The sequence below is a fragment of the Ambystoma mexicanum genome, chromosome 13, assembly GCF_040938575.1.
Source record: "Ambystoma mexicanum isolate Mex_15411 chromosome 13, UKY_AmexF1_1, whole genome shotgun sequence".
NCBI lineage: Eukaryota > Metazoa > Chordata > Amphibia > Caudata > Ambystomatidae > Ambystoma > Ambystoma mexicanum.
The window spans coordinates 663,588,995-663,612,582 of NC_090938.1; the positions used below are offsets into that span (position 1 = coordinate 663,588,995).

General features: G+C 47.0%; 1 protein-coding gene across 1 annotated transcript in view; it reads left to right on the forward strand.

Moving 5' to 3' along the window:
• SOCS7 (suppressor of cytokine signaling 7) overlaps positions 1–23,588 on the forward strand; it is a 733,557-nt gene that overhangs the window by 654,517 nt on the left and 55,452 nt on the right. Inside the window, exon 8 of the mRNA XM_069634664.1 lies at positions 16,675–16,810. Coding sequence (XP_069490765.1) covers positions 16,675–16,810 — 136 coding nt within the window. The remainder of the gene's footprint in view (positions 1–16,674; positions 16,811–23,588) is intronic.

The following is a 23,588-nucleotide window of genomic DNA, read 5'->3' on the forward strand; positions in this document are numbered from 1 at the left end:
CTCCCTCAACTTAAAGAAGTCCCACTTGACACCAACTCAGCGGCTCCAGTACATCGGAGCAGTAATCAACACGTTCTTGGGGCAGTGTTTTCATCCCCAGATGAGGGCTCACCACATTCTGCAGATGGTGCACAAGTTTCAACATGCCCAGAGTCTCCCAGCGTTCGAGTTCTTGAGACTGCTCGGCCTCATGGCATCCTGCATTCTTCTGGTGCCAGAGGCCAGGTTGCGGATGAGATCTCTGCAATGGGCTTTCAAGCTCCAGTGGTCTGTCCTCTGGCAGGATGTCGGACCCCGTTCAGGTGCCGCCCTCGATCGCCCAGGATCTTCTTTGGTGGGCCGACGAAGGTAATCTGATGAGGGGGGCTCCATTTTGGCTACCCTGGCCGGAGGTGACTATCGTGACGGACGCATCCCTCACGGGATGGTGAGCGCATGCCAACGAGTTGACAGTCAGCGGTCTCCGTCGGAGTCCAGACTCCATATCAATCTGTTGGAGCTGAGGGCCGTCAGGTTTGCCCTGAAGGCTTTTCTGCCGACTGTGCGAGGAAAGAATGTCCTGATTCTGACGGACAACATGGTGGCCATGCACTACCTCAACAAAAAAGGGGGGGCAGGGTCACTTCCTCTGTGCAGGGAGGCAATGCAGCTCTGGTACTGGGCCATCCAGCAGGAAATTTCGATCTCGGCAGTTCATCTGGCCAGAGACGAAAATGAGATGGTGGACGCTCTGAGCAGGCAGAGCACTATCTCTCACGAGAGGGGGCTGGCTCAGGAGATTCTCCTGGAGATCTTCGCCCTTTGGGGGACCCCTCAAGTGGATCTCTTCGCCTCCAGTGTCAACCAGAAGTGCGAAAGGTTCGGCTTGCGGGACTTTTCTCCAAGAGGAGCCTTAGGAGACGCGTTCGTGGTGGAGTGGTCATTCTCGCTGCTGTACACGTTTACTCCAGTCCCCGTCATCCTGCAAATGCTGCGGAGGTTACAGACGTTCGATTCCCGGATGATCCTCATTGCTCCGGCATGGGCCAGGAGGACGTGGTACCCGGACCTTCTCGACTTGTCCATCTGCCCTCCACGTCGTCTTCCTTACCGAGACAATCTGCTCTCACGGGAGGGGGGGGTCGGGTTCTCCATCCAGAGGTCAGATCACTCAACCTTCACTCTTGGCTTCTGAAAGGTTGAGGTATAAGGTTTGGGACCTCCCTGAAGACGTGATGGAGGTGTTGCTTTCGGCTAGCAACAAAGTCCCTGTACCGTTGGAGGAAGTTCTGCGACTGGTGCAGGGTTCAGTATGTGGATCCTTTTTCATGTGACATTCCTGTTGTTCTGTCTTTTTTTGGCCCACAAGGGCCTGCAAGTGGGTACCATTAAAGGTTACCTGGCGGCGCTGTCTATATTTAAGCGCTCGTCTGAGGAGTGTTCTTATTTTAAAATCCCTTTAATTTCTCAGTTTCTGAAAGGGCTCACTAATGTGTTCCCTCCGTCACCTTTCCGGGTGCCCGGTTGGGATCTGAACCTTGTTCTCAAGTTTCTAATGGGTGCTCCCTTTGAGCCTTTGCATTCTTGTCCTTTGAGACTGTTAACCCTTAAAACTGTGTTTTTAGTTGCGGTCACTTCCGCTCGCAGAGTGAGTGAGTTACAGGCATTTTCAGTTAAGCCACCCTTCACTGTGTTTCATAAGGACAGGGTTGTCCTTGGAGTTCGTCCTTCCTTTCTTCCGAAGGTGGTGTCGGAATTTCATTTAAGCCAGAAGGTTGTTATTCCGCCATTTTTTCCTCCTCCACATCCTGGTAAGGAAGAGGAGAGGCTCCATAGGCTGGATCCTAGGAGAGCTTTAAGCTTCTACATTTCATGCATGTCCCGGGTCAGAGTGGACGACCAACTCTTTATTGGTTATGCTGGAAGGCGTTTGGGACAAGCTGTTACTAAGCAGACTTTGTCTCGATGGATCATCTTGGCAATTTCCAAATGTTACCGTTTGGTGGGTAAGGACCCTCCGGTAGGCTTATGGGCCCATTCTACCAGGGGTATGGCTGCCTCTACTGCACTGCAGACGGGTGTTCCTATTCGTAACATCTGTGATGCAGCCACCTGGGCTTCGGTCCATACTTTTGTACATCACTACTCCCTCGATTCTATCGGGGCAGGATCTGGCCTTTGGCAAGGCAGTCCTTAACTCTGTAATTTGATTGGGCATTCTAAATTTGTAGATTCTAAATTCTTTACCCACCTCCTTACGTTGGTACTGCTTTGGGAGTCTGTCATAGATATGGAATACGTCGGAGGACCCAATCCCCCCTCGTAGAACAAGTTACTTTCTTACCTGGTAACGTTCTTTCGATGGGATGGTCCGACATATTCCATATCGCTCCCTCCCTGCCTACCCCGGCGATTGCAGCTTACGTTTCCGCAAGGCTTTCTGTGGTCATACTGGCAGAAGATTGGTGCCACACGTTCTGGGGAAAAAACTACAACTGAGGCTATGGGCGTTGTGCGTCCTATTTATAACATCTGGTGACGTCGGCCGTCGGAGGAGGTCCTCGAGGACGGCGTATCAACGTCATCGACGCAGGACTCTGACACAGATTTTCCGAAGCAGCACTGCTGTGATGATTACTGTCATAGATCTGGAATACGTCGTCGGACCATTCCATTGAAAGAATGTTACCAGGTAAGAAAGTAACTTGTTCTTCTGCTCAATAAATCATCCTAAATACTCATTTTAGATCATGAGTGCCAATGCGTTTCGGATTCCACTGAATCCATCTTCAGGACGTTGTTAAGTTTCATGTTATGTTCTGGGAAATTTCTTAATGTGTCTTCTAAAAAGATGAAAATAAGCTTATTAGGTCTGCGTAAATCGCTAATGAAGTAAAGACTTGGGATCCAGTGCTTAAACACTAGCCTTGTATTTGGTGCAATATAAGACACAGGCTTCTAACTCCATTATAAACACATAATTCGCATTACTAAAAATCAATCAAAATGATATGCCTTACAGTAGTACATTAACAGTTGAATATTAGATATGCTGGTGTCCCTACTCACTCGGTCAGAAGACAAGCTCCTACCCCCGGGTATTGGTGTGATGCAGGGTGGTTACTCCCAAAATTGGGAACTAGAAAAAGAAAAAAATCAAAGGGACTGTGGTGAACATTGGAAAATTCTCGCAATCTCTGCATGTAGCTTAAATTAGTTCATGCTGCTCATGTATCAGGGCACCGTTCGGTCAGGTAAAAAAGATATGAAAGCGCTCTTGTAACGTGCGTTCTCATGATATCTAGGTCATTATTTCTACACCTTACTAAACAGTACATCAGTCACACTCGCGGGGTTCACAAAATGAATAGAGAGCTGCGGGCATGACAAGTGTGGCCCATCAGAAACACTCACCTCAGAGTCCTTACTGAGCGCTGGAGTCGAGCCGGCCGGCAACCAGACGCGCTGCTTGACTCTGCTCTGTGTTAATAGTTTCAATGGGAGCGGCACGCACACGCCCATGGTCACTATCTTTGTGTGGGACTGAATAAATCGAGTCTACTAGAAGTAGCCCACTCGTATACCCTCTATCCTGTTTCGCTATCAGAGTTGCCAAAATAACATCTCCCAAATAATTAGCTCAAGGCACGCGCGTCGCGGCCACAGCATCCATCTTGAGTGTACGGCTGTTGCCAACGTGAGGGGAAGCCTCCTCAACCATCCGGAATATTTTTTTAAAAAAAAATTCCAATGAAACAACCCGCTACCTTCAGATCCCATATGTTCCTGATGAGGAGCCTCAGTTATGACAAGAAAAATATCTGTAATACAGACCTGTTGCTTGTGACTAAATGTCTGCAAGGGCTGATATTGAAATGAAAGATTGAAAATGCGAGAGACTGGGCACCACCGCAGCGCATGACTGCGTGGTGCTCTGCCTCTCGCAAAAAGTAATATGCCTACTGGGGCTGGGCTGTGGGAACTGAGAAGAAAATACCACCTCCCTACCAGCCACAGCATGGCACTGTTTGTAAATATTTTAGACCGCTATTGTATACCTATTGTTTCACCCGACTCAGTATTCAGGTCTCGTTCTCTCTGATGAGACTTATATACAGTACATACAGAAAAAAAGTTAATCTAAAGTATGCAAGTCTCTCTTGTATTATATACCGATACTCATCGTAGTATCCCCATTCCAGTCTTGCAAAAATGTCTATTTCAAACCAGATGACTAAATTGAAAGTAAAGCATATTCTTATTCATACAGTGTTACAAACGTAAGTATAATAAATCAGAAACACATACTGTTACACAAAGCGCATAAGGTCAAATTCACAGTTCATGGCTCTGGGGCTAAGATAGTCCAACAAATCAATCCAGATAATCTCCCTCTGTAGCAGTCTCTTATGGCCATCTCCCCCTCTTGGACCCACTATAACTTGTTCAAGAATAATACATTTCAATTGGGCAGTAGAATGTCTCGTTTCAACAAAATGCATTGCCACTGAGGATCCAAGATTTCTGTTCCGAATGTTCGACTTATGTTCAGTCCATCCTTGTTTTGCCTTCCTCATGGTTATCCCTACATAATAGTCCACACGGACATTTGAGTGCATATACAACATTTGTCGAATCGCATGTGCATTAATGTTTTAATGTGATGGTTTTGCCTGTATGTGGATGGGAGATCTTCTTCCCTGGCACTATGTTACGGCAATGCTGACAATTAAAGCAAGGTTGCGTCCCTTTCCATCTTATTGTTGAAGACTGGTCTGCTGGAGTCTCTGCTCTAATCAGGATGTTTCTTAGGGCCCTGCTGTTTCTGTAGGAAAATGTGGGAAGTTGTTGAAAAAGTGGCTGTGTCTGGGGGTCCATTTGTAGCATCAGCCAGTTTCTCTGGATAAAACTCCTGATTTTGTTTTACTCTGAGTTGAGTGAGTAGTCACATACACCATACAGTCCTCTTTATTAAGATTTTTAGATGTAAGTAGGTTATCTCTCTTGATGGTAGCAACCTTCTTTTCAATTTTAGTGATAGATGTCGGGTTGTACCCTCTTTCCTGAAACTTTTGACGTAAGGAGGCTGATTGTCTCACATATTCTGCATACTCAGAAATGTTCCTTCGATAGCGTAAAAACGGACTCAGTGGCACGCTGTTGATTGTCCTTCGGGGATGTTGCTAACAGAAGACTGTTCCTATGAGTTGTTTTAGTGAACATTCTAGTCTCCAAATTCACACCTTTAGTGTAGACTTCAACATCCAAAAAATGTATCTTAGAGTTGCTTGTCTGCGTGGTAAACTTAATCCGTGGATGCATTTCATTAATCATGGAAAAGAAGTCTGCCAATTCATCATCTGGGCCAGACCAAATGCCAAAGACATAGTCTATGTATCTCACATGGAGGTTCAGATGGCGTAACCATCTCGTCGAAGTCAGTATATGTTCTGTTTCCAAATGGTACATATAAGTATTGGCATAAACCGGGGCCATAGCGGGCCGCATACTGGTTCCTGAGAGTTGTAGGTAGTATCGGTCTTGGAATCTGAAGAAGTTATTCATTAGTACCAATTTGAGCAATGTCAGCTCAAATAATGTATCTCCTTGGCAGTTATCAGACCTCAGTAGCAACCACTCAACTGCCTCTAAGCCGGATTAATGTACGATGTTGGTCTATAAGGATGTTACCTCCATCGTAAACAAGCTATCTTTCGTTGACAAACTCAGTATCCTTCAGTTTTTTCAGGAAATGCGTGGCATCTTTAATATACGTTGGTGTTTCCTATATGAGAGGTTGCAGAATTGTATACAGGTATCTCGCAAGAGGTTCCAAAAGGCTGTCTGTTGCTGCTATGATCCGTCACCCAGGTGGATCTTTGGGAGAATGTAGATCACTGGGGTGATCGGGTGTCTTTTCCAGGAACTTGTGTGTTTTTTCAGATATCACCTCTCTATTGTGTGCATCATCCAATACTTCCTTGATCAAGTCTCTCACTTTCTCTGTCGGGTTATAGTCAATTTCTTTGTCTCTTGGTCCTAAAGTTGGCGTTCCACTCCATCAGGACGAAAGCACCACCCTTATCCGCTGGTTTAAAGATGATCTCACTGTTGTCAAGCAATTTATTTTTTAAGGGTTTGTTGTTCACTTGCTGTAAAATTCCCCCGTGCCTTGGATTTGAAGGGAATTTTCTTTGATCCAAAACAGTTTTCTCAAAAACTGTTAATACGTGGTTGTTAATTGGAGGATTGAATACACTCTTTCGTGCAAGCTCTAAAAGCTCTCCTCAGGGCCACCACATCTACCCATACCTGGATGACTGGCTTGTCCGGGCCTCATCTCTGGAGGCGTTTCTTCACACCTCTTCCACGCTTATGAACACAGTCCACGACTGGGGTTTACTATCAATCTCAGGAAGTCTCAGCTGCAACCCACGCAGAAGCTGACCTTCCTGGGCCTCATCTGGGACACCGGTGCCAAGAGGGTGTTCCCCTCAGAGGACAAGATCACGGCCATCGAGAGAGCTACTACACACTTCCTCTCCAGGACTGTGACCTCTGCATGGTGGTACCAACACCTACTGGCCATTGTGGCGGCGGTCCTTCTGGCCGAACCCCACACAAGACTCGGGATGAGGAGAGTGCAGCTGCACTTCGCAGCTTCCTGTAATCAGGAGAAGGTCTCCCAATTGTAGCCTGTGGACATTCCCACGTCTCTCCGCCCGGACCTCCTCTGGTGGTCCGCAGACTTCAACCTACGGAGGGGCAGGCCATTCCGGCAGCCTCTCCCTCAGGTCACTGTCATGACTGACTCCTCCCTGGAGGACCTGGAAGCCACTCTGGACAACCAGTGTCCAGGACTCTGGACCCGGCAGGAACAGTAGTCCCACATCAACTGGCTAGGGTTAAAGGCCATATGGCTGGCCCTCAAAGCCTTCCTCCCTCTCATAGAGAGCAAGACAGTACTTATCCAGGCGGGCAACTCCACCAGCATGAACTATGTAAACAAGCAGGGTGGTATGAGATCCCCTCCACTGTGCAACCTCGCTATCAGCATGTGGGAATGGGTCCTGGAGAACAACATCTACCTCATTGCTGTCCACCTCCCGGGAGTCTCCAACCTCGAGGCGCACAGGCTCAGCAGACTGGGGGCGGACAATTAAGAGTGGCAATTGAACAACCTGGTACTGGAGTAAATCTTCCTCAGATGGGGGCATCCCCAAATGGATCTTTTTGGCTCCCAAGACAGCAAGAAATGCCAGCAGTTTGCTTCCTGGCAGTGGCACGGCCCCAGCTCTCTGGGCGATGCATTCCACCTACAGTGGAGCTACATTTGGGCTTGGCCTTCCCCCCCACCCCCCTGGTCCATAGGGTGATCTGCAGGATAAAGCAATTGTCACCTCAGCATCATTTTGATTGCTCCATGGTGGCCGGCAAGACCGTGGTTCTCAGAGCTGCTCAGCCTGTCGGACAGGCCTCCCATTCACCTACCGCTGGGCTCCGCTCCTGACACAGCAGGGCGCCAGGGTTCTCCACCCTGCACCTCATAAACTAGCCCTTGCAGCTTGGTTCCTGAGCAAGTTACTCTGAAACACTTGAACCTGTCCCAGGCTAACCTGGACATCATACAGGGCGCCAGAAGCAAAGCTTCCAGCAGCCAATACAAGAGCAAATGGTCTAGATTCTGTCACTGGGCCAGCTCTAAGGAGATTGACCCGCTCAACTGCTTTTTGGATGATGTCCTCTCCTTTTTGGCACACCTCGCACACTACGGAATGCAAGTCGACACATGCCGCACCTATCTGGCAGCCATAGGTGCCTACAGAAATTCAGAGGAGGGTCTCTCTTTCTCCTCTAACCCTGTGGTCGAGCAGCACCTGCCGGGCCTCCAGACTCTATCCGCCCATGAAGAGGCCTCACCCAGTCTAGGAACTCAATGTGGTATTGGGCACATTGGCCCACAAACCATTCGAGCCAATGGCATCCGCTGACATCTGATTGGTTACCATAAAGACAGCGTTGCTCGTGGGCCTCAGCTCAGCTCGCAGGTTCAGCGAGATCCAGGCCCTCGTGGCATCAGAGCCCTACACCACTTTTCACAAGGATAAGGTGGTCCTCCAGGCGCACCCTGCTTTCCTACCCAAGGTCCCATCCGCCTTCCACCTTAACGAGGAGATTTTTCTACCTACTTTCTTCTCCGATCCCAAGGATGAACTTCAGTCTTGCATCGCCTCGATGTCAGATGCGCTCTGAAGTATTACTTGGACAGAACCAAGGCTTTCTGCAAGTCGGATACCCTTTTCGTTACCTTCGGAGGGGCAAGGCCAGGTTATCAGGCTTCCAAGGCCTCCATCTCTAGGTGGATGGTCGCGGCCATCCAGGAGGCCTATGAGGGGCAACACAGGCCGGTTCCAGCCAATTTGCATGCTCAAGCTATCGGGCCAAGAGCACGGCTATTGCCTTCCAGCGCCATGTGCCGTGGCAGGTCATCGGTAAGGCGGCCACCTGGGCATCCCCCTCTGCCTTTTGCAAGCACTACTGTCTGGACGTCGCCTCTAGGTCCGACGCGGCTTTGGGGCAGGCAGTTCTGAGAAACCTTTTCACTTAAGGAGGGTCTCCTCGCCACACTGGGGCTACACTCAGTTGTAATCGCCCATACAGTATGGAGGAAAGGGGACGGGATGTATATATTTACTCATCGTAGTGACTAATGTACTCTTATTCCATAGTCCCCTTTCCTCCATATGTCCTACCATCCTGCCCCCTAATAATACTGGTCATTAGGCAATGTTGCATATTGTCGACGCATCAATGGGGACTGAGGAGTGGTGCCAGTGGGCGGAGTAAGACAAGCGTGTGCTCCCAGGGCTGCGCCCCTAAATTTAAAGGGAAGAAGATAGGTTCTGTCTCCCGTCTCTCGCGAGGGACGCTCATACAGTATGGAGGAAAGGGGACTATGGACTAAGAGTATGACCTATAAAGACGATTACTTTCATGAACCTAAAAAAGTAAGAAACCGAAGACCAGGAACTAAGGCTGATTAAACCTGCACAGTGTCTCGCAGGTGCCCATAGCTCTCCCGCGTTGATATCCAAGGCAGGAAGGATTGATTACTGCCGAGGTACTATCCTTGGCTCCTACAACAAGCCTGGCTGAAGGAGTCTAATTGAACTTTTGTTATGAAAAGGATCTGAGCCTGGCGGAGGGAGAACCAGGGTGAAGACCCAAGTTGAATATTGAAGAGAAGATTTATGTGGTGTTTCTGGTGGTATGGTATGATCATTTATATAGCGCCTATAAACTGTGTTTCAAAGCGCTTCACGACAAGGGAGGGAGCAAGGGGAAATACAAAAGCAGGCAATGAACAAGAATGTGAAAATAACTATTGTACTCTGCCTAGCTACATTTCAGATAGTGCAAGTGCTAAGACACAGATAGGAAGGAAATGGGAAGAGAGAAAGAGATCGAGAGGGAGAGATCGAGAGGGAGAGATCGAGAGGGAGAGATCGAGAGGGAGAGATCGAGAGGGAGAGATCGAGAGGGAGAGATCGAGAGGGAGAGATCGAGAGGGAGAGATCGAGAGGGAGAGATCGAGAGGGAGAGATCGAGAGGGAGAGATCGAGAGGGAGAGATCGAGGGGGGGAGGTCGAGGGGGGGAGATCGAGGGAGGTGAAGCTTCAAATCCAAGCGTTGGCAAAAGTCATTGATGGTGAACCCTTCGTGAATCAAGACAACTCCTGCAATGAATGTTGGGGGGAAAATGGAAGAAGGGGATGGGGGCGGGGCATAGTGACATCACAGGGGGGCGGGTTGGGGGGTACACAGCAACATCCCAGGGGGGGCAGAGGGAGGTGGGAAGCGTACCTGAAGCAGACCGTTAACAGACGGGGGCCTTTGGTGTGGGGTTCCGACTAATGCCTGCCGGTCCCCCATCGGCCAGTATGTAAAGTAGGCAAGCCACGTAAGTGCTGTAGGTCCTCTGCATCAAGAGACTTGTGAGAAGTAGAGAGACTTGGACACAGAAGGTCCTGAACTGGGAAAATGGAACTGCATCCTTGTGCCGCGGAAGCCAGTGTGTGATTTGATCGAGTGACCCTCCTTGCTGAAAACGTTGGGAAGGGAAGACCAGTGGCCTGAGCACCCCGATATATTATTTTGTGAACACTTTTCTCTTTCATGAGCATTACCCCACATTTTATAACTTAGTGGTAAGGATTGGCAATATTTTTTTTTTAGTTTAGGTCCTTATAATTTGACTAGACTAGGGCTGCATTATTATTCAATGGTCATAGCTTGCTCCCATCTGTAGATTTAGGTTTAGAAAGGAGTTTGTCATACCCTTGCAAAAGTTCAATAAGCACCCTTGAACTGTGGTCACTTTTCTGTCTTACTATTGCCACCATGCGTTCCTTCGAGGAGGTAATTTTGCAGAAATGCTTTTAAAACTGGAACTATGTTGGATTTTTCGGTTGAAGACCGACAGCCAGGGTCTGAATGAACAGATACAATTGCACGATTTAGCCACTCTGGGATGATAAAGTGGTCCCTGGGTGAATTCTAAAAAGTACGAAGATTGAGAGGTTTGGATGGGCCACTTAGGCCGGGATCCCTATAAAGGTAGAGAAAAAAATCGATGATTCATCTGAAAAATGTAAAGACTTCAGCCCCACTAGAACATCTAGGAGGCAATAGACAAGGTTACCAAGGTAGGACATTTGGCGTGTGCACAAGCGAACTTGACAGTGGGGATTTTGACTAATAACTGAAAACCATAATAGAACTGAGCTATAGTGGTGGTGATGAGCACTATTAGCTTAGAGGCTGACTGGGTTACCATCAGACAACCATCAAGAAGGAGGGAGCTAAGACAGTGCAGCACCTACTGGCAATAAAATATGGGGAATGCGAATAAGACAAAACAATTGTGTAAATTCCTCTAAAGCACACTCAACAATCTATGTATTAAAACATGTAGATTCTTGGTGGCCTCCCAGGACTCCAGGAGGATTATAGTGCCAAAATGGAGAGGGCCGTAGACTCTTAGTGGAAACTAAAATCAAAATTAATTGTAAAAAGGAAAAGAGAAGAAAAACTAATGAGGCGATACAAAGGGACATGTGTTACATAGTTATGCACAAACGATTTGAACATTGAGAACAAATGAGAATGAGTGAAACTCAGTAAAAATGAGGATCACATAGCATTAATGCATAGGCAAAGATGGCGTGCCCCGTTTAGCTGAGACTAGCAGGCCGCCAACACAGAAAATGGCCATAGTAGCTGTCATGCGGTGGAAACGGCATCCGCGTGACTGCAATTGTTTGTGGTTTTGGAAGCCGACGAATAGATGATTACGAGCGGCACTCCAGGAATTCAGGTAAGCCCTGCAAATGTTTTCCCATGTTGGGTGTAATCAGTTTGGAAACCTTCACGTGAAGGCAGATGACAATGGGTAAGCTAACACGAGGAATCCAATATGAACGAGATTGGAACAACACTGTGCGGCACCAGGGCATGTGAAGGAAGGGAGATATTCACTATCAAACCCGTTATGGGAGATTGGTGCATGAAAGTGAGATTTTGGCTCGTAATTGAATTCGAACCTATGTGGGCAATATTTAGCAGTGGTAACCCTGATGGTGAGATCTGTATAGAAAGAGTGATGCATATTGGAAATGCATATTCAAAACAAGACAGACATAACATGTACTCGGAAGCAAAGGATACGAACTGGGGATCTTATCCCATATGCTGAGGCAAGCTGTTGACCAGGGGGTATTTTACAATTACAGGTGAGAAATAGCTGAATTGACAAATCCTGAAGTGATGAAAAGGAAACAGTGAACACATCGTAATACAACTAGATGAAATCGCTCATCATAGCATGACCAGCACAAAAGCATTTTCCATCCTGAACAAATAATTAATGTATGCCATGAGAAATACTACTGTCTGGCATTGCATTTTAGGTGCATATGTGATCAATTGATGGTAAATTCAGAATTATAAAAAAAAGACCTATTAAGGGTGAAAAGTCCCCTATTCCTTTTTGTGTTTGGTCTCATTTTAGCTCTGATTCAATATCGAGTGGCAGTGATTCAAATATCTACGGCACTCCAAAATAACGCGGAGACAACAGTCTGGTGATCTCCTTTTCATAGGTCTTGAAGAAGGTGGCATAAACAAGGTGACAAGTGATATCCTTTTAATTTAATGAGGGTACATCGCTGAGAACTGGCCGACCACTAGGGCGTTTTTGGTCACACCTTGGCGCTAGTTTTTATTGTTCACTGTAGGATAGGCACCTGAGAAGCTGCAGAATGAAGTCATGTAGAGCACCTTTCTCGTGGTATGCTTGTTTTATGAGCGGAGACCCGTTCTCCATCTTTTTTGGGGAGCCAAGGGATACCAGGATGACCCCTTGGAGCAAGACGTAGCACTAGAAAGTCTTGGTATTAACACTGATGTTTAGTAATAGGGAGATCTCTTCTATTTATCCCTATTAGACAGGTGGGCCACCAGCAACACCTAGGGGAAGCTGGGGCAAGGGGCAGAAGGACAGGAGAGTTCTTCCTGGGGGACATACATAGTTTACCATTAGGGCTTCTTTTTCAAAGTGTTGGGATCGTCCACCCTTTGTGTGTGATTCATAGGAGTGGGACCAATTAGCCATCAGTAAAAGCAACTTGAGGTGCAAACGGCAGCCACCAGTAGAAAACAGTTCCATGATGAAGAAAATGGGGGCAACCTAGGATTGCCCTTATGAATGAGGTCAGCTATCAATGTTCCAATACCCTTCTGGCCGACTGCAGCTTCCTACACCAAAGTGAATTGTCCAAGCAGTATAATGGGAAAGCAGGAGCAAAATGTCCCAGAGACTGTCCCCGCCCAGCTAACTAGGTGGAGGATGAAGAGAGCCCAGGAAGGAAGTCCAGCAGATAAAAATCAAAATGGGAGCTAAAGTAATGATACAAGCCCAGCCAGTGTGAACAGTCTTGATTGCACATTCACAGCAGCAGCTTTTCGGCAAACAAAATCTCCCCTTAGGTAAGTAAAGTGAGGTGAGGCAGGGCCAATTGCACACCAGGGCACTTAACAAAAAAAATTGTCAGCCAAGCTATTGGGTTGTCTCCAAAAACAGCCAAACATGCAGGTGCATCACAAAGGATGTGTAATGGCAGCGCTGTCTAGGACTAGGGACTTGTCAAAAACACTACAAAGGGTGCAGGAGTGGGCTCAGAGTAAGTCCATGTGTGCACAGTGGGCAATTTAGGCCTACCTTGTGGTTTCCTAAGGCCAAGGATTGGCCCCCAAACAAAACAGCCTAAAACAGATCTAAGCAAATACATGCAAACCCCAATGGCTAACAATCAGGTACGTTGGGCTACTAATGCGTTACATCCGCACTTGCGAAAAATAAATTACAGCTGCTACCGTCTTACTCGATAAAATCAATGAAGGGTCATAAAATCCTCTTTGGGACAAAATGGGGTGCTTTAAAAAACAGCAGTCTCTTCATGGACAGATACTGAATCCCATTTGTGTGGGTCTCCTCTGGTAATCTCCCCTCCCATTTGACCATGGAATATCCTCCATTTGCTGATGCCATGTAGTACTCTGACCCTTGTACCATGCCACACTGGCAACTGTTGTGGCACCTCTCAGCTATATCTGCCTTGACTCCTCTGCCACACCAATGCAATCAACAGTTGAAGGCAGGTTGTTTGATCGCTTCGAGGCTGATGTGCTTCTCGGCAGTGGTAAGCTATTTCAAGGGGTTATTCGAGGAGATTGTGCCCCAGGTCAGGATGGATCCTGCAGTACCAGCTCCTTCCATTCCTACAGCTGCACCTTCTGTATCCATGCAGGATCAGGATTGGCTTTAGATTAGGGATCGGGGCGCCTATACTCCTATGGCAAAGCCCTTATCCTCCCAATTCGTACAACTCCCCATCTTCTTTGGTAATCTCCCTTGACCAGACGGACACTGCTGCCCCTAAGGCTTTCGATGACTGAATGTTGACTGGTAGATTTCCTGGGTGTTCTTGCCATGGTGGAACCCCTGACCTACATCTGGTTACAGATGAGCGTTTTTGTACATAGTGACCCAAAAAGAACATGCAGCCCTCTTCAGGAGGATGTGATTACAGAAGCATTGAAAATCTGGCAAAAGCCCCATTCAGCAACTCCTAGCTACTAATGTGAGCCCGGGTACAGGCCCTCTCCTTGGCTCAGATGTGCTTATTCAGCCATCCCCAGCCTAAATCCAGTGTGGTGGATGTGGCCTTCTTTTCTGGACCATTCTACTATTCAACGTCTGGATGGTGATTGAAAGCACCTCCTGTAAAATGAGACTCCTGGATAGCCTGGGTAAAGTTTGTCATTTGGCCGGCCTTTTGTGGAAAGCAAATGCTGATGCTATGTTGGCCAGAGAATATGGAAGGAGATGGCAGTTTTTCAGGGGAGACTCTACTGACCAGCAAGTGGCATTCAAATCAAGCTTGACTCTTTACACTGGACTTTGATGGAAACCTTGCTTCTTGTTACAACTGCAGCCCGAGGCATCTGTTTGGGGCAGATGTGTTGGTCCACTTGGCTGAGAGTCACCATTCGCATGCTTTGAAAATATGCGCAGACTTTTTTGTATCAAATGTTTGCGGCTTTGTGGTCCTTGCCAAATCCACCATGGATGTTGAGAATCTATCCATATCAAATGTTTGCGGCTTTGTGGTCCTCGCCAAATCCACCATGGATGTTGAGAATTTGCCATACAGTGGTTCAGACCTATTCCACTTCAGTACAGATGAGGCAATAGCACAGAAAACTTGGTCCCAGTCGACAAGCATTTAACGCTCTCACAAAAGTATATTCATAGCCCTTTCAGGTTCCACTCCTAGACAGGAGAATAGATCTGGGTCCTTCAGAGGTTTCTGTGATTTCCCAGACCACTGCACGGGGAAGGCAGCCTTAATCGATTTCCCTGGCATGCTTAGAAACCTTCTTTCTCCAGCCATCTTCCTCCTCCCCCTTTTGAGAAGAACTCTGACATGCTTGTCCGGTTCCACAATCACCTTTGCGGGCAGAGAGTCAACGTTTGTGACAGGATGGAATTCAATCCTTTGGCACCAGTGGATTTATTCTGTGGTTTCCAGGGAGTATTTGCTTCCCCTTGCCCCTCGTTTACCTTTTTTCAGACTGTTTCTGCCTCCCTCGTTAAATAAGGTGGCCTCTGCTTTCCTCCTCCCCTGCCCCAAACCATCTTTCCATAGAGAAGTTACAGATGACCATCTCAGCCCCGATTCGGTCAACCCTGTGCCAAGGGAATTGATTTTGCTCAGTGGACCTGGATGCACATTTACAGATCCTGATTGGACATTCTCCCAGTTTACCTCTATGATGTGGGTTTCTTGGACAACTGGAAACTAAATCTATTTTGAAGCTGAGAATTCTGCTTACATGGATTCCTTTGGGATTCCCATAGGCCAGAGTTTTCCCTACACAAGAACATCAAGAAATATCCGTGATAAAGTCTGATGCTTCTTGCCCAGGCATCCTACTTCAGCCTGGCCTTCCAGACGCTACTAGGCCTTGAATTATTCTGGGCTCTGGAGGATCTTTTGGCATACACTGAAAGGAAATTCAGTTTCGGTTCGGCACTCGAAATTAGCCTCTGGACAGTCAGATGGAAAATGTACCCATTTCTATTCTATGCTGGAAGACCTCTACTGATGGTTGCCAGACTCAAATATTCCCCCAAATCTTCTCCAAGGGATTATTTTGGGAGACACCTTTCACACACTGGCGATGACCACAGAGTCCTCTCTCAATGGTTAGGGTGTAATACTACAGGATCTCAAGGTCCAGGACCTCTGGTCACCAGCAAATTAGTCGGATCATATCCGTCTTCTGGAGCCCTAGGCCATCTTTCAGTCACTGAAAGCCTTCCTCCTGATGCTTTCAGGAGATTTTCTCTTTCAGATGGACGCACAATTTTATTCTATACCCCTAACAAGCAGGGACATACTGAGTTTCATCCCCTGTGCCTTCTGGCGATGGAAATGAAGGAATAACCAGAGTACCATATCTTCTTGTAGTCTGTGCTTTTTCGAGGTCAGGGTATTGTGGAGCGATGTGGAATGCGGATAGACTTAAGTCGATTTGATTGAGCTTACCATGAATGGGAGCTTCATCCTCCTGGCTTAGACATATCGGAGGCCTAGCTGAGTAAGTGGCTAGGTATCCGACAACATTCTCACAAAGCAGTGGGTTTTCTTTGCTTGTTTGCTAATGTTCAGGCGACAAGCTTAGACCTTAGATTCAGTAGTATCTTATCTGACGATTTTTTAATTTGACCGGTAGCACACCTACCTTTCCCCTCCTAATATATAGGTTTTTCAGTTATGCATTTTGGAATAGAAATGTTGCTATTGGCATGGATGGTTGGTGCCCGGGAGTTGGAAGAAGCCTGTGTGTGTAACGGCCCCCTTTTAAAAGTAGCCACATTTGTTTTCAGTTGCAAAAGCAGGTGCAGGCTTTGCCAACCACTGTGAAGAAGCGAGTGTGGTAGTGCACTGCAAGTATTTTAATCCTTATGAAGGGAATTTTTCCTGTGCAGCTCAGATTTAACTTATTGCATGAACTCTTGTATAAGTTATCTGGACTTGTTAAGATTTACAGGCAATATTTTCTCTGCAGGCCTCCCTCCAACGCCCGTCCAGCTTCTGTATCCAGTTTCCCGGTTCAGTAATGTCAAGTCTCTCCAGCACCTCTGCCGCTTTCGCATCAGACAGCTAGTCCGGATAGATCACATTCCAGAACTTCCACTCCCCAAGTAAGTACTTCTTTTAACATGTTCCACTTACTCTCCCGGCTTTCCTTCCTGTTCCCACTTTCGCACCTCTAATCTCTGCCATGCCCCAATCTACAGCACTGCCTTTTTACTGTTTGGTACTTGTATTTTTTAGAAAGCAAGAAACGCTTTGACGAGAATCTCTGTACCTGAGCACACATGGATGGCTGGGCATTCCCATGTCAGGGTACCCTACAAATGTACAAATGTTGCGGTGGATTATACATCAACCAGGTGTAGCAAGGATGAAATTGGACGGTGCAGCGAAAATTAGCTAAAACATATATACCATTCGTAGTACGTCTATGTGCAAGGATGGGAGAAGGGAATAGGATGGAAAAGGCACTATCTGATGCCAGCTCAGAAGCTCTTTCATGGGGAGGTGCTTTTTCAGGGCAGTTTATGAAATCTGACCAAGGGGTGGGTGGACGTTTTGTTGCAGAAGGGGAGTTAGTGATGGGGGTGATCAGTAGAGTCAAGTAACGAAAATGAGTTGGTACAAGGAGGCGCTGGACAACGGGTTTAAGAGCTGCAGGTGACTTGGGGGGCGATTTATTAGAGGTGGAGTGGGAGAGAGTAGAGGGATTGGTCTAGCCCATGAATAGATTCTCAGACTAGCAGAAGGAATTCAAGAAGGGAGTAAATGTGCATTGACGGCCGTCTCGTACAGCGGCTGCACGCAACAGTGTTGGGCCAGCCTTTTATTTTACTCCTTTTGCTAGCTGTTTTTTCCGCTGACCCTTTGCTTGATTTTTGGAATCCTAACTTATTTTTGCTGACGGGGAGAACTCTGAGGTTCCTTTAAGGGCAGCAACTGTATTTTTATGTGCATTCCTCAGTAGCCCATACGGCTTCCAAGGCAGAGGCGCACTATACTGCAAAAGTGCTGATTTTGTGCCTGGGGCAGTTCCCTCACCCTGTAAATAAATTTAGTGTGACAAGTCTGGTGGTAGCATTCTACTTTTATTTGGCTGCATAGTGTGATCGCCTATCTGCATTGGTATCTGCTTGCTCTTTGAACAGGAGCAAAGTAACTACCAATGGGGATTTGTTCCCTGTGACATAGCAGTTTGATTTGTGGTTCTTTGTGTATTTTCCACAAGGAAGAGCCATTTCGTCCATTTGTGTCAAAGGCTTGCTTCTGTAACAGGGATCGACTTCTGACTACATGAGTATCCTACACCTCTGTTACCACCTTGTGTTATGCCTGTGAAAGTTTGTCTGGCCAGTCCTGATTGTATGGCAAGCCAAAGCTTTGACATTGAAGGGCTGTGGTAGCACCTAGCCGTGTGCACGCCTGTGTTCACTGTAGCCCTGTACACTTCCCATTAAGTTGGGTATCTTTTTCCTGCAACTCGGACAGACATGGGTTGTTACTGCTGTTTCCGATCTGCTCCTTCATGGGACACATTGGCCTAGGCAATTGCAGCAGTGCCTTCCTGCCACTTGTCCTGTTGTCCTTATGCTCACAGAACATCCCTACCAACATTGGTAAGGACAGGTTTGTGGTATCCTGCTGATGGCTGCTGTCCTGTCATCTCCCACCATTTGGGTGATCTATTGTAGGTCTGCTGATTTTGTCTCTTTGGAACTATTGTTGGAGGGTCTGGTGGCGACAATTAAATGCTTCAGGCTAACTGGACTACTGGATGGAGGTGCTGTACCAGAGGAAAGATGAACTCTTAAGTAGAGTACAGTGTAGCTGTGCTTTTTGCAATGTGTGCAGTCCAGGTACTGGGCAGATGCAGTCGTTAGCTAGTGGTCACAGTTTCAGTACAGAATGGATTTCTTTGAAGTTTGTATTAGTTCTGTGTACACCATTCAGAGCTTTCTGTTGCCTCTACTCTGGGACTGATGCACAAGGACCAACAGTAAGGGGTGTCGCAGGGTGTGGGGCGGGGGGCGGGCAGTGCAGGAGTAAAAGTCTGTTTTCCTCTAGTATCTTCAATTGCGTTATCTGCAGGCACCAGCAGACCTTCGCCTTGAAAAGCTGTGTAAGCAACTTGCGAGGTTTTCTACATTGGTACTCATCCCATGTTCAGACAAAATTACGGGGCAGGCTTCTTGTTGAATAGGAATATTGGGAGCATAGTGACCACTCTTCTTCAATTCAGGAGGGTACAGCCAACTAAACATTTGACATACACCCAAAACTGGTGATGGGCACATTAAAACTTTCCAGGATACTTCCTGAGTACAAACACAATATGGATTCCTCTCAGGAATCCCAAATATCATTAAAGTATCCAGTCTGATGTGGTTTTAGCTTCTCCTGTCCTCACTTTGAGAAACCTGAAGGTGTCTCCCAAACTAGTCCCTGGGAATCTGTCATCCAGGTGGCCAGAACACTGCAATCGCTATTGGATCCAGTTCCTGGGGGTGGACCAGTGCGGGAGGATCACCTGGATGTGGGCTCCTGGGGGAGTGGAACTTGGAACACCCAACGGGTGAGACGCAGTATTTTTCTTCTATTAACCCCTCTTCCCTATCCTACTACATAGGACACTCAACCTCTCCCCCCCCCTTCTTACAAGAAACTTTTGCACACCACGAAAGTCAACAGACTAACGTTAAGGCTTGTCCCAAAGCGAAGGTCAGGCAAAGTAAGGCAATTCACTGAATTCACTCGCACCAGACAGCCCTTTACCTTCCTCACAGGTATAAAAGGTGGAGCACAAGAGCACATGACGAGCAAGGCAGACAGCACATCCATTGAGCTAAAACATCACGTCTGTTCAAGAGGAGGAGAAAGACGGCGTGTACCGAGAGGGTGACAAGGAGAGAAAGGACCTTGCCCTTTCTGACCAAGGCCCCTGAGACCTCCGCAGAAGGAATCGAAGACCACGAACAATAGCCAGCGTGTATTGCAGCAGATGTCTACGGTACACAAGCCCCTCCTCCGCTGATATCCAAGGCGGGGAGCGACTATGGTCTCCGTGGTACCAACCTTGACTCTGAGGAGAAAGAAAGCCAAGCGGTAATCACAGCTGGTGAGTCAAGGGGAGAGTCAATAAGAAACCGAACTGTGTTGAACGAGTAGTGACAGCTGGCTAATTGAACTTTGAAAGCATAAAGAGTAATTGTTGTGAAAGGGGAAAACCAGCGACAGGAGTCCGGCACCACGTGTGTGCTTACTCGGGGAAACTCTGGGCGATTATCCAAGTATTGAAACTATTCTAACCAGAAGGCCTTGGGAGAAAGGCGGTCAGTGTGGTCACAGGGGTCGTGTAAAATTCTCTGTACAGTCGAAAGCCTTTGACCGACAGATGATTGTGAAACTAACGGGGGCAAATCATGCATAGGAAAGTTGGCAAGTGTGAACCTGGACGAGGGATGATAAAAGGGGACGGAATTTCAAGTCCCGATTAAGTGTGGACAAGCGTGCACCCAAGAGACGGCTAATTTTTTTAAAAGGGTAGCCATCCTTGGATGGCGTTAAGGGACTTTCCACTGAGGAATAAACTACTTAAAAAGACATTCAGATTTATGAGTGTTAAAGAAGAAGATTGTCTTGAAAGCCATAGTGAACCCGACTGAGGGAAGCTAAAAATCGAGAGGGATCTGAGCCCGAACGAGGGGGATCGAAGGGTGAAAAGGTATCGCCCGACCAGCAAGCTGAAAAGAACTTTTGTTTTGCAGCAAGAGACTTTTTGATAGAAAAGAGACTTAACCACTGAATGCCTTGCTGAAAGCGGAACTGTTAGCTTGTGCTGGGAAAGCTCGAGTGTGCTGTGCTTCAAAGTCCACCCTTGTCCTGCGGTGAAAACATGTGGAAGGGAGACCCGAATACTGACTTATTTGTAAACACTTTATTTCCTGTGAACCCTATCCCACACTTTTGTTTGTATTTAGCGTAAGGATTGGCAATATGTTTTTCTTAGTATAGGCCCTTTTATTTGACACAACGCCACTAGGATTGCCATATTATTTGATGGTCAAAGCTTGCTCCCATCTTAGATTTAGGTTTAGACTAGGCGTTTTTCCATCCTACCATTACAGTTTAACAACCAACCTTGAACTGACACGTGTCGGTCTTTAATGTTGCCACCATGAGTTCCTTACATCACCCTTCTGAAGCAAGCAGAAGCTATGACCATGAATGATTGAATCGGTATACTTTCACGCAAAGGGAACGAGGAACAATGCTGATCTGTGAAACTCCAACTCGATTTCTAGCAAAGTAGCACTCCTTGTAGCACACTTAAGATGATGGCTGCCACCTCCTGGATCAGGCAGCGCTTGCTATGTGAAATGACTTGCACTTGGACAGTGTGTATTTGGGGCACCTTAACCTTGAGAGGCCAAATATGTTTCAGGGACACATCTGAGTCAAGTCACATATTAAGTCCCAGATTAGGCTCATCTGAGGAAAGTCATTAAATATAGAAATTAACAGGGCATCTTGCCAGAGGTAGTGTAGGACTTTTCCCTCCTTCCCCTCACCACAATCGGCACAGCGGAACGACCACCCAGGAACTATACTTGGAAAATAAATTGGGAATAATCTACTTGGCTGACGTGCCCATTATTAAACATCTACAAGTTGTATTTTACTGCTTGTTCAGGATTCAAAGAGTAAGTGCTACCCTATTGGGTTTAATGTTCATTTTACGACAAGGCTATTCAGTTCCATTTCAAATAGTTCCTTTCTCAGCTCATCTTATATACGCAGCAGAACCCTTTCTATGTTGATCTTAAGGAGAGCCTGAACCATTTTCATTACAAGAGCAGAATCGCTGAATTGTGCCCTGCTTTGGTCTTGTGTTAAGGTTTGACGTTTCCTGAAAGATTGCACGACAGCATAGTTGGCTACTGCTGTACTACAAGTGATCCCATTGAAGGAGTTCTGCAGAACGGATACATAGCTTTTCATACATTTTTGGAGTAGTACTTCTGGACTCTTGGTGCTCATGAGGCCTTAATTCCTTTTGTGCCAATGCCAAGAACATCAAGCTCCTTTTTCTATATGGACTACTTGGTAGTGACCATTTGCATCCTTCACCCATTCATTTACGCCAACGTCCTGTCCCCATTCCTCCAAAGGCGCAGCTATCCCTGCTGACCCTGCCCACCGGCAACACACACTGGCCTTTCTCTGCCTTGACTCCTTTGCATGGCAAGTCGTGAAATTGTTTTTCTCCCTCATATTTTTGCCCTTGTTTTTTATACAATATCCGTTGCTTCACTGGTGGCACCCGTGAATTATTTTATCTATTCTAACAGGGTTTTCGGCATGCAATATGTAAGGTATGCATTACATGGCGGATTCACAGTCTGTCTAGTGTGCCTTGGCCCAAGGCATAGGTGGGTAGACAGCTTAGTGTCCTGCTTTTTCGCCACACGTGTTGCACCAAAAGCTTCTGCATTGGGAAGAAATCTTCCAGAGGCCTCCTTTGCAGCATATCACTGACTTTGTCAGCAGCAAAAGAGACCATTCACAGGTAAGTTTTTCTTTTCTTCAGCACTTCGGCTAATCTGGACGGGACAAACACAATTTCTTCAGAGGCTCACTACAAGCCCATAAAGGCTTTCAATGGTGCTCTCGCCATGGGCCAATCAATCCAAGTCTTATTCCGGGGCCAACTGACCCGAGGCAATGCCTGAGCATCAGGAATCCCAAGGAACACCAACCTTTTACTGGGACTCACTCTGAGGATTTGTTTTTCACTGTTGTTGAGCAAGTGTCCTTGTGTCTCACCCAAGGTGCATCATGGTTCCACCGGTGACTGTTAAATGAGGTCTAGAACTAAAGTTTCAAAGAACTTGCGTTTAACTGCATTACAGCTCCCACAAGATGGTGGCTCAATGCTTAGATATGCCAAAGAGTGCAATGGTGGCAATTACATGCACCACTGAAGCATTGTTGGAGGTGGTCTCTCCCAAGTCTTATTTTCTCGAGGCTTCATGAGTGCTTTGCAACAACATCCGCCTCAAGTTCCTTTGCCCCCCACTGTTAGCAAGGAGGCTTTCTTAAGGGTTGACTGCTCCCTGGTGACCACTTCATGAGCTACATGCTATCCTATCGTGTACCATCTTCTATGAGCTTTGCAACATCTTCTATTAGTGCACCTTCTCCTCACAGGCATCCTATATGGCACCCAGCTACTCCATCAGCATGGACACAGACCTAGGCATCGATCTGTTCAGATGAGAATTTTTTTTGACACATTTCTGAACTTAATGCACGCCAATTCAATGGTGAATTATTTTAAATGCCTTACCTAGGAGGTGATGCCACAACAACTGTTACAGCCTCATCCTTCTTTTATACCAGCAATGCCTCTCCCCTTGCAGCCTCTGGCACCTGCAATACCCCCCACCACCACGATTGGTGCAAACACCCTGTTTGCACCAACAGATTCATCCCCTATACTGCCGCCTGATTCTGGGGCAGGGCAGTGGCGGTGGAGGGGTTGGGGTTTATTTCCTAAGCCAAGACACCTCAGCGGCTCCTATTTTGAATGCTCCACCTACAGACCCACAAACGGTGCAGACGGTGTTATGGCAGACATGGATGACGACTACACTAAAGAAGATATTGAACTGTCTGCCAAGGCCTCTCATTTAGAGTGAGGGCACTTCAAGAATTGCTAGGCATTCCTATGCCTCGGGAGTACTAGCCAGAATCCAGACATATGAGGATTGGCTTTTCAAAAGGACGTCCTGGCGCTGGCAAAGAAGTTGTGAAAATATCCACATTCTATTGTGCCCGTTGGTAAGAAAATGTAGTCCAGATATTGCCTATTGCAGTCTTATTCAT